This window comes from Chiloscyllium plagiosum, chromosome 13, assembly GCF_004010195.1.
Source record: "Chiloscyllium plagiosum isolate BGI_BamShark_2017 chromosome 13, ASM401019v2, whole genome shotgun sequence".
Taxonomy (NCBI): Eukaryota; Metazoa; Chordata; class Chondrichthyes; order Orectolobiformes; family Hemiscylliidae; genus Chiloscyllium; species Chiloscyllium plagiosum.
Window position 1 is genome coordinate 59806918 of NC_057722.1, and position 18992 is coordinate 59825909.

At 41.5% G+C, this 18992-nt stretch overlaps 1 protein-coding gene across 1 annotated transcript in view; it reads left to right on the plus strand.

Moving 5' to 3' along the window:
* Window positions 1-11689: 11689 nt before the first annotated feature.
* The window catches only part of LOC122555632 (EEF1A lysine methyltransferase 3-like), an 11292-nt gene continuing 3989 nt past the window's right edge, over window positions 11690-18992 (plus strand). Inside the window, exon 1 of the mRNA XM_043701630.1 lies at window positions 11690-11959. Coding sequence (XP_043557565.1) covers window positions 11690-11959 — 270 coding nt within the window. The remainder of the gene's footprint in view (window positions 11960-18992) is intronic.

Here is an 18992-nt window from a genome sequence, read left to right on the forward strand (position 1 = left end):
GCGATCTTTTTGATCTTTACGACTTTAAGCGCCAATATGCAAAACCAAGCATTTCTTTGAAAACGGAAGTGAGAATTGGTCAGTAGATGTTTGCTTTGTACAAGGGTATGAAACTTCTTTTAAATTTACTCATGGGGCATGAATGGGACATTTGGTACACTCACAATGTCATTAGAGAGGGACTTCCAGGATTTTGACTAAGTGACAGTGAACGAACTGCACAATATTTTCAAATGTGGATGGCAAGTAGTTTGGAGAAAACTTGCAGGCGGTGATATTCCTATGTGTATGCTGTGTTTGTCCTAGGTGGGAGTAATCGTGGGTTTGGAACGTGCTACCCAAGAATCATGTAGTGGTACACAGTGCTGCTTCTGAACATAGATGATAGAACGAGTGATTGTTTGTGGGTGCTGTGCCAGTGAAGCAGCTTGTTTTGTACTGGATGGTGTCAAGCAAATATTAAGTACCATTTTTCTCCATAAGCCGAGATATTGCCCAAATCATTCTACATTTGTCTAGAGACTATTCTAGTATCCAGCAAGTTATGAACAGTGTTGGTTATTCTGCGAAAATCCCAATTTCTGACGAAATTGTGGAGGGAAGGTCATTGATGATACAATTTTTAATGGTTGGGCCGAGGACACTACATTGAGGACCCCTTTGTAGGTGTCCTGCAGCTAAGATGAAGGTCCTGTTAAATACCACGTCCATCTTCACAGAACAAGTCCAGATGGGGTTTGTCCACTGATTCCGATTGAATTCAGCTTTGCTGCGACCCCTTGATGCCACATCAAATCAAATGCGCCTTTCAAGTAAAGAGCAGTCACTCACCTTACCTCTGCACTTCAGCAATTTTGTCCCATGTTAGAACCAGAACTGTAATGATGTGAGTAGCTGAATGGCCTTACTGGAACCCAACGTGAGCGTCAGTGAGCGGGTTATTACTGAGCAGGTACTGCTTTATAGCACAGATGATGACGTTCTATCACTTCATTGATGAACGACACGAGACTGGTGTGACAGTACTTGGCCGAGATGGATTTGTCCAGGTATTTGTGTTAAAGAGATACCTGGACAATTTGCCACATCGTCAAGTCAATGCTACAGTTGCTGTTGCGTTGGAACTGCTCTCCAGGGGTGTAACATATTCTGGAGCACAAATTTTCAGTCAGAATGATGTCAGGATCCATCAACTTTACAGTATGGACTGTTTCCAACTGTTTATTCAATTGAATTTTCGGAAAACTCGCACCTGGAGGATGCCGAATGGATCATCCATTCCACACTTGTAGCTGAATACTTCTACAAATGCTTTAGCCTTCCTTTTTCCAACGATAGTCTGGGGTCTCCCAGCATTGGGGATGAGGATCTGTGGAGCTGCCTCATCCAATGTGTTGTTTAATGCCCTACCGCCAAAGGTAGGAGACAGAGAGTGGTGGTGGACCGTTGTTTTTTAGACTGGAAGCCTGTGACAGTGATGTGGTGCAAAGATCAGTACTGGGTTCACTGATTTTCATTACTTATATAAATAATTTGGATGTGACTATAAAAGGAATGTTCGGTAAGTCTGCAGATGAAACCAAAATTGGTGATGCAGTGGACAGTCAAGCAGTTTACATTCGAGCACAGTGGGATCATGATCAAATGGGCCAATGGGCCAGGCAGTAGCAGATCAAGTTCAATTTATATGAATGTGAGATGATACATTTTGGTAAGACAAATCAGGACAGGACTTATGCAATTAGTAGTAGGCCACTGGGAAGTATTGCTGAACAAAGAGTCTAAGTGTGCAGGTTCCTTGAAAATGCAGTCGCAGGTGGAGAAGGCTATGTTTGGCACACTTGCCCTCATTGTATAGTGCATTGAGTATAGTAGTTAGGATGTCGTGTTGCAGTTTTACAGGATATTGGTAAGGCCACCTTTAGAGTATTGTGTTCAATTCTGGTTTCTCTGCTATAGAGAAAAAATGCTGGAAAACTTGAAAGAGTTCACAAAGGACGAAAAAGGATATTGATGAGATTGGAGATGTTGAGTTATAAGGAAAGACTGAATAGGCTAGTGTTTTCCTTTTCCCTGGACCTTCAGAGACTGAGAGGTAACCTTGTAGAGGTTTATAAAATCATAAAGACCATAGGTAGGGTGAATAGCCAAGGTCCTTTCCCCAGGATAGGGGAATGCAAAGCTAGAGAATATAGACTTAAGGTGAGAGGAGAATGAGTTAAAAGGGAACTGATGGGCAACATTTTCATACAGATAGTTGAGCATGTATGTATCGAGCTACCAGAGGAATTGGTGGAGCCAGATACAATTACGATATTTAAAAGGCATCTAGATGGGTACATGAATGGGAAGGGTTTAGCAGGAAAGGTTCCCAATGCTGGTAAATGGGACTAGGTCAGATTAGGATATCTGTTCAGCATGGACAAGTTGGACTGAAGTGTCTGTTTCCACGCTGTACAACTCTATGAAGCTCCAACTCATTCAAGATTAGACTTGACAAGATTGCAGAGTTGAGACCTGACCACTTGGTTGTGGGATTACTTAGCTCTGCCTATTACTTGATGCTGATGGTGCTTTTGATACACATAGTTTTGAATTAGAACTTCACCAGCTTGTGACCTCATTTTTGTATGCGTGACTGATGCTGCTCCTGTCATCCCTCCTCTACTTTCCATTTAACCAAGGTGATACATTGGTTTGAATGGAATGGTTGAGTGGGGGATATGCTGGGCCATAAGGTTGCATATTCTTCTGGACTATGATCCTGCTGCTCCAGATGGCCTATAACATCTCATGGATATAGAGTCTAGAGTTTCTAGGTCTGTTCTTAGTCTGTCCCATTTAGCATAGCGATGGAGTTACAGAACTCAACATGAAGACAGGAGCTCATGTCCACAAGGACTGTGCAGTCGTCACTCTTATTGGTATCATCTCGGGCAATTGTATTCTCAGCAAATAGAGTGGTAAGGACTTTTAGAATTTTAGAATTAACTTTATTATCACATGTACTCACATGAATACAGCGAAAAGTTTACAAGTCGCCACTTACAGGACCATCTTAGGCACCAAGGTACCTACTTTATGAAGTTGAAGGCACGTACTGTACTTTTAAGAGAAAGAGAATGCTGTTCTGAACTGAGAGCTTATAAGCATTAGATGGCAGTCCGACAGTGTACTGGAAAATTGAAAACATGTACCACCTGGCTGTGAGATAGATACTTGAGGTTTGGTTGCTGTTTTGATAACAATTAGAATTTAACCAATTAGTTTAAATTATGCCGCACGATACTAAAACCCAATCGACCTTGAATTTATTGCTTTGGCAACATTGAACCAATGAGATGATCTGATGTTGGGGTTGGGGGGGGGGCACATAAAATGTGGACATTTGAAGATTGGTCAGAGAGTAACTGCCTTAGAGGGAGAAACCCATGGAGAGCTAATTGCCCATCTACCATCTCAATTTCTTTTTTAAAAACTATCAAAAGTAGTTTTTCATATGAAACAGACTCACAGTAAGAAGAAAGAAGTTGTCCCGGGGAAATAAACAGGTGGAAGAGTGAAGGCGCAGAAGCAGACAGCGAATGACTGTGTGGTTTTGAAATTAAGTTGATGTAATTTTTAATAAGTGTCTTATTGGAACAGCATATCATTATAGAGATGGAGGCAGAGAGTAAGCAGTTAAGAGAAAAGGGGGCTTGGAGTTGTGGATAGTTGTTGCTTAATTTTCACTTTCACAGTTAAAAATTGAATTGATGTGTTTTTCTTTAAATAGTGAAATTTAGGAGTTATCTGTCCCTCGTATTTTAACAGATTACAAGGTGAACTAGGAGAAAGTGAGGACTGCAAATGCTGGAGATCAGAGCTGAAAATTACAAGATTGCAAGGTGAGGCAAGCTGAGCAGCCTGTTTGGTTTAATTAACAGAGCGATTCACCTCTGTGCCATTATGCCGAGGTGCAGATTCTTCAGTAGAAATTCTGAGAAAAAAAATGAGGAAAATAAATAAACATAAAGTTCATCAACAAATTAGACAAATTGAGAATTAAGAGGTCAGAATAACACTCTTTCCAATTCAGACTGCGCTGGGCCTCACCTCGAGGCCGGGAGTGGCTGCAATCACGTTTTATCTTAAACTGAGGTGTTTAGTAAATATGTCTGCAACTGAAGCTAACTCTTGGCAACCATGAATTAAGCTCCATAAGTAGTCACGCGGGGAGAAATAATTTCACGTTTGATGCCAGTTCCTATCATTAATTAAGGGATGTTGAATCTAACTAAGTATCCACAGTTCTGCTGTCAATTTACGCTCCTTTAACATTTTCAGAAAATAATTTACGCTGCATAATTTGCTGAATGAATAAAAACTACACTCACCTATCATTAGGATTTTATTTTACGAGACAGCAGATCAATTCCTTTTACAAATTTTATAAACACACGAATCTAATGCTGAAAAGGCCAAGCAATCACGTCAGTGCTCTGGACTAGCTTGAGCCAGAGACATTTACATAAATGATTTGGATGCGAGCATAAGAGATACAGTTAATAAGTTTGCAGATGACACCAAAATTGGAGTTGTAGTGGACAGCGAAAAGGGTTACCTCAGATTACAAAAGGATCTTGACCAGATGGGACAATGGCATGAGAAGTGGCAGATGGAGTTTAATTCAGATAAATGCGAGATGCTGCATTTTGGGAAAGCAAATCTTCGCAGGACGTATACACTGAATGGAATGGTCCTAGGGAGTGTTGCTGAACAAAGAGACTTTGGAGTGCAGATTCATAACTCCTTGAAAGTGGAGTCGCAGGTAGATAGGATAGTGAAGAAAGCGTTTGGTATGCTTTCCTTTAATGGTCAGAGTATTGATTACAGGAGTTGGAAGGTCATGTTGTGGCTTTACAGGACATTGGTTAAGCTACTGTTGGAATAGTGCGTGTAATTCTGGTCTCCTTCCGATCAGAAAGATGTTGTGAAACTTGAAAGGGTTCAGAAAAGATATACAAGGATGTTGCCAGGGTTGGAGGATTTGAACTATAGGGAGAGGCTGAACAGGCTGGGGCTGTTTTCCCTGGAGCATCGGAGGCTGAGGGGTGACCTTATAGAGGTTTACAAAATTATGAGGGATATGGATAGGGTAAATAGGCAAAGTCTTTTCCCTGGGGTTGAGGAGTCCACAACTAGAGGGCATAGTTTTAGGGTGACAGGGGAAAAATATAAAAGAGACCTATGGGCCAACGTTTTCACACAGAGGGTGGTACGTGTATGGAATGAGCTGCCAGAGGACGTGGTGGAGGCTGGTACAATTGCAACATTTAAGAGGCATTTGGATGGGTAAATGAATAGGAAGGGTTTGGTGGGATATGGGCTGGGTGCTGGCAGGTGGGACTAGATTGGTTTGGGATATCTGGTCGACATGGACGGGTTGGACCAAAGGGTCTGTTTCCATGCTGTACATCTCTATGAGTCTATGACTCTATAAGCAAGTGGCTTTTCTCCCAGAGGGCTGCAGCATTGCTCTCTCTTTAGAGACCATGTCTGGTGGTCAGCTTAAATGGAGGGTTAAGACATCTCAAGCGAGGGGCGACATTGAAGAAGTGCTTATCTGGTGATTTCATGTGGTTTGGGAATCGAACTCAACCTGTTAACGTCACTCTGAACCACAAAGCAGCAGGGCTAAACTACGGTATATCTTCAAAATAAATCGACATGCCATCGCTCATGGATTGCTCTTGAGCAGTAGTGTGTGTGAAAGCAATTCGGAGAGGCAGGATATACGTGTATCGCAGGAGTCGAAAATCTAGTAACAAAAACTTACATCTGATCTTTGACAAATATCATTGATTGAACTGAAATGTTCTGAAATTGCAACTCATGATCAAATTCCACTTGAGTATTTGATTGATTTTGTTCGACAATGTGCTGTCGAACATTGAATATGGCTGGTGTCCCCTAACTGTCCATCACAAGAAACACAAAAGAAAAGATAATTCACTCATAATTAACTGACCCACTCTGAAAGAGTCAGTATCCAAATCAGTGTGGGTTATGTAAAGATTTTACTTCATCACATAAAAGATCAAGAGTTGAAAGAAAGGTGGTGGAGATTGAATGATCTGGCTTGAGTCAAGCATTATATGCAAATTAGTTTGTTTCACTGTAAACAAATAATGTCCACTAATTTCAACAAAGGATTTGAGTTCTAATTTTCCACTAGTCAGCATTTTAAAAAAATCCAAAACATCTGTTACCCCATGTCGATTTCACATTTGGCTTGGTCTCTCCTGAATGTTCTTTAACTGCATCATTTTTATGCATTGAATTAAAATGAAATCAGTAAGTTAGACTTCAATTAATTGATCAAAGATCCTTCATTATACCCTGTCTCCGATTGGGAACGTGACTTGAGTCACTTTTCCATTTTCAGATATTTGATGCGTAGGCTTCCCAGAATTAAATTGCTCAGTTTGTAATTCGAGCTGATTTCTAGGTTAAAGTAGGCAAGCATTCCATGGGATTTTCTTAAAAAGATTTTCAAAAAAACAGCGAGAGTTCCAATGATTCATGCTCAGCGTCAATTGCTTTCGTCATGAAGTGACGACAAAATTAATCATTATTATTTTACAAGAAGCATAAAAATATATTTATACTAAGTATCTAATATCAAAATGTTAATATGACTACGATAGGCCAAGAAGCTTTCCAAACTGATGATATTGGCTGCTACTTCTCATACATGAAATCTGGTCTCAGAAAACAAACAAGAGGACACACACTCTGTTTCAAATGTAACTACATTCCATATAACAAGACATTCTGTTCAAGAATGTGGGGAAGAGGATGATGCCAGAAATTGGCCATGCAACAAAACAACCAAGATCTGGAAGTAGAAAGAGACAACTGAATGCCAGCAGAAATAATCCTCAATTCACCTACATGGCTGTTTGAAAAGCCTGATCCTGTATGTTAAATTCAGGGCCACCACCTACATCTGACATCCCATCTACAAGGAACATCGCTCATCCCATGCTGGCAACGTTCTGACAAATTTCTTCAACCAAATCTCCAAATGAGAAAGAAGACTCCGCTATATGTACAGGAGCTCTTTATGGCCAATCCAATGTTATTCAGAGTTACATATATGACACCCAAACATTCAAATAACTTTTAACACCAGATCTGTTATTTTTGCAAGTGGAATTGTTTGCGTGTGCTCCACATGCAGTGTTTGAATGGGTGTTTATTGAATTTGACAATATTGAGGAAAGGCTGGTTTTAGATGGTAGAACTCACACTTATGTCACAGTAGCAGGCAACCCCAGGCACACGCAGTTGTCAGGCTACATGTTACAGAGGAAGGAATAAAAGGGGTGGCTTCATTCTTTTGGAAAGCTTGCAAAGGTCTGAAGCCAGCAGGCTCTAGGTCACTCTCCAAAAATTCGATGATATGTGAATTGGTTTCTGCACCAAGTTGGTGCGGACACAGACTTGGTGAAACTGCGGTGAGAACAGAACAGCAGGGAAACTTGAATAGCTTTCAACATGCTTGGCATTCATTATAACATGATTCATTAACACGACAACATGGTTTCCTCGTCTTTACTGTTATCCTCTGATATTTTGACCGAAAAGAAATCTACCAATCTGATTCGTGAAATTTTCAATCATTTTGAAGAAGAAAATTTTCCAAGTTTTCATCGTGAATTACCCAGATGTAAGGTTACGCTATTCACCTCCCCATCCCTCATCCTTCCCCCAACACCTTGGATTAGGTTATTTTTGAATATTGTATCTATTTTTACGCTACTAAACTGTTTTTAAAAACATTTTGTGTACCTCCTTCACATTATCTCTACAAATTTGTTTAAGGACGTGCGAGGTACACGAGCCGAATGGACCGCAACCAGCTCCTTGAAGGTCTGTGAAAATATTAAAAAAAACATCAATGACAGCACGGCCATCTGAAAGTTATTAACGTCTTTCGATGCCACTCCTGAGCTCTTGATGGGCTATGTATTTCTGGTGGGTCACAGTTTCCGTGCTGTCTTGCAGTTCGCAGCTAATTTCTTCCAATTTACAAGAAATACAAGTAATCCTCTTCTCCCATTCATCCATCCTCTGAAGCATTTGTCTGAAAGATGTCTCCGCTGCCTTCATACAACTGTGATATTCTGCGGAAGATATCATTACTGAGATGTGAGTGCTTGAATCCTTGGTAGAAGATGGTGATGTCCCCATCTTCTGTTGATTAATCGTTGTGACAATCGCCTTTTCGGGTTCACCTTGCCTTGAAGTTTGCACTTTAACCGTTGAGAGCCTTTCTGACTTCTGCGCATTGTCTTGAAAATCGGTGTCTCCATCATGTTTGTCCAAGTGAGATGCCATGATGATCCAGTGAACAGTGAGGCAGAAGTTGAGGTCCAGTAGCTAATTCGTCACTGAAATATTCAGATAATTATTATCCAGGCGGCAACTTTCTTGCAAGATATTCCTTGTGACGTGAGGCGGAAAACACTTTTCAGCTCAGCAGAAGGCGGCAGTTCTAAGAGACATAGAGACTGGGTGTAAATGATACAGAAGTAATTCGAAAAAATACATAAAACTTAAAATATTTACGGTAATTGCCATCTAGTTTCTTAAAACGATACAATTTGTCGGAAACATTTAAGTTTTTAGTGCGACGACCCTCCCCGAACCCTCGTTTGGCTTCAACAGACATTGCGGACATGGAGTCTGCTGCACAAGAAATGGTCTTTCACTTTAACTGTCAACAACTGTTTGACCCTGACTAGGAATGGAAACGTATAAAGTCAGTCCTCGCGCTCCAGGTTCATCCAGAATCCCAAACATTGTTCCTTTTTGAGGTTAACGGGCAGATTTGTTTTGTCGGTATTAATGATGAGTTGACATTAAGATGAATTCAGCAAATCGCCCATGGCTGGGGCTCGTGCAATGTCATACTTACCACTAAGCTAGTCACCTGAGATACAGTCACTCCTGCGTTTTTAATAGATGCTGATGGTGCTAATGTCTAACGAGGTGTTGGTTCATTGATCATTGGTCACACGGCAGCGCAGTTCGTTTTGTGCCCTCTTAATATGTTTACTGCTGACGCCTCGCTTCAGTTCGGATTTAGTCAATCGACAGACTTACTTGCAACATTGTAATACTTAAGGCATATCATGTTTTCGTTCTTGCTAAGCAGGCTGCGTGTTTGTAAAGAAATGTACGATTTGTTTCGATGTCAAGGCTGAATAACATAATGAGGAAGCTCATTCAAGTCCCATTGCGTGATAACTGAAAATACTTTGTAAATTATTACGTAATACATTCAATACTAGCATTTAGAGATGGGCAACAAGCAGCAATTGAAACATATCCAATGCTCAGTTATATATTAAGGCAGTTGTAATTAAGTATTGAAGGAGACTGGCTCTGGGAGGTATTTCGTACTTGTCATTCTGGTATCTCACACATCGACAGGTAAATGTGTTTGCCACCCTATCACACTTAATTGATACAATTACGTTATTTAACTATATTCGGGGTTACTACTTAAATGTAAGGTGGGAGATTCGTTTTTTTATGAGTGCCCGTTTCTCTCAACGATGGGTCTTATATATGCCTAATAGCGAAATAACATTAGCAGAAATCCAAATTTCACATATCTATTTCCTCCCACTTTGCATTTTTTTTATTAAAATCGTTTTATGATTCTGTTTCTTCTCATCTGTCTCTTTACTATTATGTTCCTCTTGTGCTCAGTTTTTCTCTGTGCGAATCCACAGCGAGTGTGAATTTTGAGAGAATAGTAACATTCCTTTCAAGATGAAGACAGTTTAATACATGTGACAGACTCTGTCACGCTGCTGTCACTATATCCTGGCTCCGATTAGCATATCTCTGCCAATGCCTCTTCTCACCCTGATGAGCCTTTCATATTCTCTGGTTGTTTCTATTTTATTTTCATTGCAATATAATTCAATTTATTAGCCCTTCTACCTAATTTTCCATGTGCCGCTTTCGACTAACATGCATAAAAAAAACGTGGCTAGTATGTTTTACCCAATATCAGACAGATCATGACATTAAAAAAATACTCAGTTCCAAGTGCAACATAATGTACCTCATGATTTGAATAAAGTTAAAAATCACACAACGCCAGGTTATAGTCCAATGGGTTTAATTGGAAGCACGAGCTTCCAAGTTGTGGTTGTCACCTGATGAAGGAGCAGCGCTTCGAAAGCGAGTGCTTTCAATTAAACCTGTTGGACTATAACCTGGTGTTGTGTGATTTTTGCCCAGTCCAACACGGCATCTCCAGATCATGATTAGAATATTTCATTATCGCTGTTCGATTATGTGTCCATTCACTCTCTTCATAATGTGGCACGTTATTAGTGTGTGAGTGAGACAGATACTACATTAAACTCTCGTCTAACAGGCTAAGATGAATTTAGATGCAATGAGAAAAAAAAGTGTGATTAATTTCATTTATTTTACAGTACATCGATGGTTGAACACTTTTGACGGCATGTCAGTTTTGCCCTCTGTGAGGGCATGAAAATGAGTCTTAATGGAAGTAGAGAAATCTTGATTCCGTGTCCTCAGCTCATCGTCTCCCTGGATATTTTCGTTTTTCTTCACTAGTTTTATCTGTTCTTGTACATTTTTATTTATTTTTCCCTGTCACGGCATATTATTCCAACAGTTATTCCCTGTTGACCAATTGGCCATATTGAATTTCTTCTGGGTTTGCAGTTGGGTCTCGCCCAACCAGCAAGTTCCATCTCTCCCTGTAATAGGCAAGGATATTGCCCACCTGAAATTTTGCATTTTGATGAATTTAGTTTCCTTTGTTTATTGGTCATTAGGTAACTGCATCTATTTTTTTTTGAAAGAAAACGAAAAGCAAAGCCTTCTGCTCGGGTCAAAAAGGAAGTGTTACTGGTTACAAAGTACTGCGCATAATTCTGAATGCCATAGTATTTTTTCACGTCAATTCCATATCAGTTCGTGTTTAAACAGCCAAATTGAAAATTCAGCACAAACTAAATAAATACACAAATGAGGAATGGAGAGTGTGCCAACAGATATGAGTTGAGATTGGAGGAAGTTGTTGAGGATGATGAACATTGAAATAAACATATTCGGTCAGAGAGCCATAGAGTCATAGATATGTAAGCATGGAAACAAACCCTTCGGTCCAACCCGTCCATGCCGATCAGATATCCCAACTCAATCTAGTCCCATCTGCCATCACCCGGCCCATATCCCTCCAAACCCTTCCTATTCATATACCCATCCAAATGTTGCAATTGTACCAGCCTCCACCACTTCCTCTGGCAGCTCAATCTATCTACACTGTACACTCCTGTAACTCTTAATAGAGTACTTGCACATTGAGGTTAGCCGCTGACTATTATTGTGAGTTTTTTGCGATGTTTTCCGTTACTGCAGATCACGGATACAGTTGGATCCGCTATAACTTCGTAGTTCAGTTGTGGTGTAATCTTTTTTTAAAGAGAATCGCACAATAGCAACACCAACTGGTGGCGGAATCGCATTATAAACAACACACCTGTTAAAATGTCGCACTATAGAAACTGTCTCAATTCGTCGATCGTGTTATAGCGAATTCACATTAATGAAACTCGCGTTATCGTAGAACGACCTTTGTCTCACAAGAATGGTTTTGGTTTTGCAGTTTTCTCGTGAATACCAAAGCAGCTGTGTCAGTGATCTACTGCAGGCTGCCAAATTCTACCCGAAATCAAAACAATTCAACTGCATGACGGAGACGAAGATGACAACCCAACTGCAAAACAATAGAACTCACGTTATTCTTGAAGATGAGGATTTTATTTGTCAGCATCCCTACAACGCGTGCGGTTTCGTTTTAAATATCGGCATGTTTTCCTTTAATAAGTTGGGCTTTGGTTCCAGCGTCTGGGATGCAGTAAGCACATCTCTTGCTATATATGGGAACTAACACATGCGGAGTTGGTGCACGAAGTGGTATTATTTTGTTTCTCATACCCGCAAAGCAATTGTTGGATAGGATATGGAAGATATAGACTGTCGGGAATAGATGGTGACATCTTGCAAAATATCCGTATTACAGAGGAGGAAGTGCTGGATGTCTTGAAACGGGTAAAGGTGGATAAATCCCCAGGACGTTATCAGGTGTACCCTAGAACTCTGTGGGAAGCTTGAGAAGTGATTGCTGGGCCTCTTGCTGAGATATTTGTATCATCGATAGTCACAAGTGAGGTGCCGGAAGACTGGAGGTTGGCAAATGTGGTGCCACTGTTTAAGAAGGGTGGTAAGGACAAGCCAGGGAACTATAGACCAGTGCGCCTGATGTCGGTGGTGGGCAGGTTATTAGAGGGAATCGTGAGGATGTACATGTATTTGGGAAGGCAAGGACTGATTAGGGAGTGTCAACATGTCTGCGCGTGGGAAGTCATGTCTCAAAAACTTGATTGAACTTTTTTGAGGAAGTAACAAAGAAGATTGATGAGGGTGGAGCGGCAGATGTAATCTATATGAACTTCAGTAAGGTGTTCGATAAGGTTCCCTATGGGAGACAGATTAGCAAGGTTAGATCTCACAGAATACAGGGAGAACTAACCATTTGGATACAGAACTGGCTCAAAGGTAGAAGACAGAGGGTGGTGGTGGAGGGTTGTTTTTCAGCCCGGAGACCTGTCACCAGTGGAGTGCCACAAAGATCAGTGCTGGGTCCTCTACTTATTGACATTTACATAAATGATTTGGATGCAAACATAAGAGGTACAGTTAGTAAGTTTGCAGATGACCCCAAAATTGGAGGTGTAGTGGACAGTGAAGAGGGTTACCTCAGATTACAACAGGATCTTGACCAGATGGGACAATGGGCTGAGAAGTGGCAGATGGAGTTTAATTCAGATAAATGTGAGGTGCTGCATTTTGGGAAAGCAAATCTTAGCAGGATTTATACACTTAATGGTAAGGTCCTATGAAGTGTTGCTGAACAAAGAGACCTTGGAGTGCAAGTTCATAGCTGCTTGAAAGTGGAGTTGCAGATAGATAGGATAGTGAAGAAGGCGTTTGGTATGCTTTCCTTTCTGGTCAGAGCATTGAGTACAGGAGTTGGGAGATCATGTTGCAGCTGTACAGGACATTGGTTAGGCTACTGTTGGAATATTGCATGCAATTCTGGTCTCCTTCCGATCGGAAAGATGTTGTGAAACTTGAAAGGGTTCAGAAAAGACTTATAAGGGTGTTGCTACAGGGAAAAGCTGAACAGGCTGGGGTTGTTTTCCCTGGAGCATTGGAGGCTGAGGGGTGACCTTATAAAGGTTTACAAAATTATGAGGGTAAATGAGGATAGGGCAAATAGACAAAGTCTTTTCCCTGGGGTTGGGGCGTCCACAACTAGAGGGCATGGGTTTAGGTTGAGAGGGGAAAGATATAAAAGACACCTACGGGGTAACGTTTTCACACAGAGGGTGGTACGTGTATGGAATGAGCTGCCAGAGAAAGTAGTGGAGGCTGGTACAATTGCAATACTTCAGAGGCATTTGGATGGGTATATGAGTAGGAAGGGTTTGGAGGGATATGGGCTGGGTGCTGGCAGTTGGGACTAGATTGGGTTGCAATATCTGGTTGGCATGGATGGGTTGGACTGAAGGGTTTATTTCCATGCTGTACATCTCTATGAGTATGACTCTATGACAAAATAGAATAAACAGAACTCGTTACATATAACAATGCAATTAAAGATTGAATTTCACACTAAAATGTAACCTCTTCATCCCCACTCCAATAGATGTATTCATTTCTGAATTGTACATACCATTTTACTTAACTGTGACTAAATTCCTGATTTAGAGAATCTGATCACCTTTCTTGAGCCTTCATAAAACTCAATTTCAATTTTCCCCTCTCGCTTTTTCAATCAGGCACTTCAAGTATGGAAATTTAAACATAATGATCGAATGCTGAGCGAATAGATTTATTAATAGTACTATTGCCATTCTTTTGGAACAATTTTAGCAACAACAACGTAGGAATTTTAGACATGCAGCTTTAGTCAAGACTTCTGAAGAATTTCTGAAAAATAAAATCTAATGGCTATTTCTAAGTTGTAAATTTTTCCTCCAATCAAAAGAAATAAATTAGTCTTTGACAATTTAGAATGACCATTGGAATCACCAACATTGCTTTTTAAGCTGGTAAAACTCTCACAATGAAAGCAAATTTCCATTAGCCTCCAGAACCTTCTCTCTCATATTGTTTGTTTAAAACAAATCACTATGGCTTTAAACTTAGTTGCAATTTAATCATTAAACAATTCAACATTCAAATATGTGGACTAAAACCCATGTACTATTACATCAGATCCAAACTCAAAAGTGCCAAATATTAAAATAAAGATATCTCACACACTTTGCATCCCAGATTGAAAAGCAGGCATGACCAAATTTGGATTCCAATTTGGTGCACACATTGGTCACTAATGCTACTGTTAATTACATTTCTCCAAGCATGATCAATTGTATAATTTCATTTTGATTGGCCTATGGCAAGACAAGGCTCAATAGTAATCGGCTTAAAGTGTGAATATTTAATCTCTAAATGTTTCTTAAGAGTGATAGACATTGACTGATGTCACACCTTAGTAAACCTCTGGACTGATTCCTTCAACTATCATTTATCCATGGCCCATTTTGTTCATTGTAATCTGTTAATCATACTTTTGTGATATCTTGCTTAAATAAGTTGAACTTTTCCTTGCGCATTTGTTTTGTAAAGGAGATGTATGCTGTTGTTGTGTCCCAAGATTGACAATGATTTTATTTTCACTACTGCCACTTAATTGGTATGAGTCTCTCATTAAATCCAAAAATTATCAATGAATATTTTTATTTCTTTCTTACAGGCCGTTTAACGATTGATGCAAGTTCTTTGTAGATCAGACACTTGGCCACCTGTGAAACTTATACAGAGGACCACAATTTAATCACATAACATAAACAAATTATTATACTGAGTGTTTATGAAGGGAGATGTAGTAATATATCCCTATAAATTCAGCCAATATTCGGTTCTGGATAAAAGCATTCAAAAGATGATTTTATTATAATTTTCAATGCATTGCCACAAAGCCAACTCTGATACATTGATGAAGCTCAGCTAAGTTTGAACACATCTCTTTAGAATTCTAAAAATTAAAACGAAGTGAGTGTAAAAGTTTGATTATGATTTTCTTGCTAATCAAGTTTGTCCTTGTCTTACTCTCTCTTGATAAACAGTTGTTAATACAGCAGGGAGTTATTCGACCTTGAAGTATGCACATTTTTACGATCTGGCTCTCTGAAAAGGAAATTAGTTTAATATAGGCCTCGAGCATTTGGCCTGTAATTTTGAAACACTGGTCTGTTACCTTCATTCTGTTTTTAAGTCATGATGAAATTCTTTGGAACTAAAATAGGCAGTATCATGAACAGTGAGGAAGGTTATCAGATATTGCAGCAGGACCTTGATCAGCTGGACAAGTGGGCTGAGAACTGGCAAATGGAGATTAATATAGATTGATTTTGGAAAATCAAATCAAGGTAGGAGTTTCATGGTGAACGGTAAGACCTGAAAGAGTGTAATGGATCAGAGGAACCTTGGAGTTCAGGTGCATGGATCTCTGGAAGTGGAGTCACAGATAGACAGGGCAGTGAAGAAGGCTTTTGACACACTGGCCTTTATCAGTCAATGCATGATAGGAGTTGCAAAGTTAGGTTGCAGTTGTACAGGACTTTGGTGAGTTTGCACTTGGAATATTGTGTTCAGGTTTAGTCAACTTGCTATAGGGATTATGTTATTAGTTGAAACTTTATTGCTGGAACAGCACAGCAGGTCAGGCAGCATCCAGGGAACAGGAGATTCGACGTTTCGGGCACAGGCCCTTCTTATTAAACTTGAAAGGGAGCAGAAGAAATTTACAAGTATGTTGTCATGACTCAAAGATCTGATATATAGGACGAGATTGGACAAGCAAGGACTTTTTTGTTTAGAGCATAGGAGGATGAGGAAGGGTTCATATAGAAGAGTATAAGATCATGAGAGGCATGGATACAGTGAATGCACTCACCCTTTTTCCAAAGGCTGGGGAACTGGAGGGCACAAGTTTAAGGGTAGGGGGAAAGAATAAAAGGGAACATGAGGGATAACATTTCTACACAGAGGATGGTATGCATGTGGAATGAGCTGCCAATGGAAGTGGTTGAGGTGAGTAGGTTAACACCATTCAAAAGGCATTTGGAAAAATACATGGATAGGAAAGGTTTAGAAGGATATGGGCCAAATGCAGGGAAATAGGGTTAGCATGGACATTTTGATCGACATGCATCAATTTGGGCCAAAGGGTCTGCTTCTATGCTGTAGGGACGCTATGACTAAGTCAAACTGAGAAGGGTTATATAATATTAAAGTACTAAAATGTACATTGATTCTAGTGATATAGAATAATATATGCTTAGCTGTCAGAATCAATATCCCTTGATTGTGTCATAAGGGCCAAACTTAATTGATTATGAAAAGTCAATTTCCTTAATAATCCTATTCTGCTTTGTAGAATTTTGAACACTTATTCTTCTTATTCTATTCAGGATTGTTTGCCCCCAGACAGTCAATGTTGTCACCTGACAGATGGCACCAGAACTGACAATTAGCAGAGTCAACAATATTATTATAGAAGTCACATTTTTCTGTTTAATCTAACTTGCATGTTTTTGCTCACATATGGGCCTGGGTTCTCCTTCAAGATCCTCCGCTCCATGCCCGCAGCAATGCGCCGGCACCTAACCTCTCTACCGTCAGCCCTGCCTCAGCTGAGGGCCACACTCTCTCAGAATTGCAAAGGTCCCACTCTGTACTACATCCTCAGGAGAATTCATACTCTCAACAAACAGTATTTCAACTCCAACTCAAACATCAAAAACTGTAAGTACAACAAACTTTTATCTACCCACCTCCATAACCAGCACTCCTCAAACATTCCAGTAGATTCCCCTGGCCTCTGGAACTGCTCGGACGCCATTAGCCATGTGGATCGTGCAGTCACCATTGCCTCGCTGATTGATTATGTCACTTCTGCCCCCATTATGGTCACTTCCACAGCCACTTCCACCCCTCATAATTCCTCATGCACCACACGTGACATCACTTCCACCCCTCACATCATCGCTGATGTCACACACTCAGTGACTTCCGCCACACCACCACACCCACTCCAGTTACTGGCTCCGCCCCCACTCCCAGCTCTACACCCACACTGGATCCCAGCTCCCAGCCCTGCCAGGTTTTCACCATTCCCCCTTACCATCCCCTCACTGAGGACGAACGATCAGTCCTCAGCAAAGGACTCACCTTCATCCCCCTACGCCCATGCATCAATGAATTTAATACATGCCGTGACATCGAACACTTCTTCCGCCACCTCCGCCTCCGAGCTTACTTTTACAATCAGGACTCCCGCCCACCTTCCAAGGACCCCTTCGCCCAACACACTGCATTCACCTGGACACCTTGTGCTGGCCTATTACCCACCCTCGACCTCTTCACTTCCAACTGCCACCGGGACATTAGCCGCCTCAACCTGTCTACCCCCCTCCCCCACTCCAACCTCTCACCCTCACAACGTGCAGCCCTCCAATCCTTCTGCTCCAATCCTGACCTCACCATCAAGCCAGCAGATAAAGGGGGAGCAGTGGTAGTCTGGCGCACTGATTTCTAGACCGCTGAAGCCAAACACCAATTTGAGAACACCTCTTCCTACCACCCCTCAACCATGACCCCACCCCCCATCATCAAACCATCATCTCCCAGACCATACAGAACCTCATCATCTCAGGAGATCTCCCACCCACAGCTTCCTAGATTACTAGATTACATTGCAGTGTGGAAACAGGCCCTTCGCCCCAACAAGTCCACACCGACCCGCCAAAGCGCAACCCACCCATACCCCTACATTTGCCCCTTACCTAACACGATGGGCAATTTACCATGTTCAATTCACCTGACCTGCACATCTTTGGACTGTGGGAGGAAACCGGAGCACCCAGAGGAAACCCACGCAGACACGGGGAGAACATGCAAACTCCACACAGGCAGTAATAGTCATAGTCCGGGAATCCCGCACTGCCCAATTCTACCTCCTTCCCAAGATCCGCAAGCCTGACCGCCCTGGCCGACCCATTGTTTCAGCATGCTCCTGCCCCACTGAACTCAGTTCTATCTATCTCAACACTGTCCTACCCCCCCTAGTCCAGGAACTCCCCACATACATTCAAGACACCACCCACGCCATCCATCGCCTCCAAGACTTCCGTTTCCCCGGCCCCCAACGCCTCATCTTCACCATGGATATCCAATCCCTCTACACCTCCATCCGCCATGACCAGGTCCTCCAAGCCCTCCGTTTCTTCCTCTCTTGACATCTCCAACATTACCCTTCCACCGACACTCTCATTCGTCTGGTCAAACTGGTCCTCACCCTTAACAATTTCTCCTTCGAATCCTTTCCACTTCCTCCAGACCAAAGGTATAGGCATGGGAACCGTATGGGCCCCAGCTATGCCCGTCTCTTTGTTGGCTACGTAGAACAGTCCATCTTCCGTAATTACACCGGCACCACTCCCCACCTTTTCCTCCATTACATTGATGACTGCATTGGCGCCACCTCATGCTCCCACGAGGAGGTTGAGCAATTCATAAACTTCAACAACACATTCCACCCTGACCTTAAATTTACCTGGACCATCTCTGACACCTCCCTCCCCTTCCTGGACCTCTCCATCTCCATCAGTGACGACCGACTTGACACTGACATTTTCTACAAACCCACCGACTCCCACAGCTACCTGGATTACACCTCTTCCCACCCTACCTCCTGCAAAAATGTCATCCCATATTCCCAATTCCTCCGCCTCTGCAGTATCTGCTCACAGGAGGAC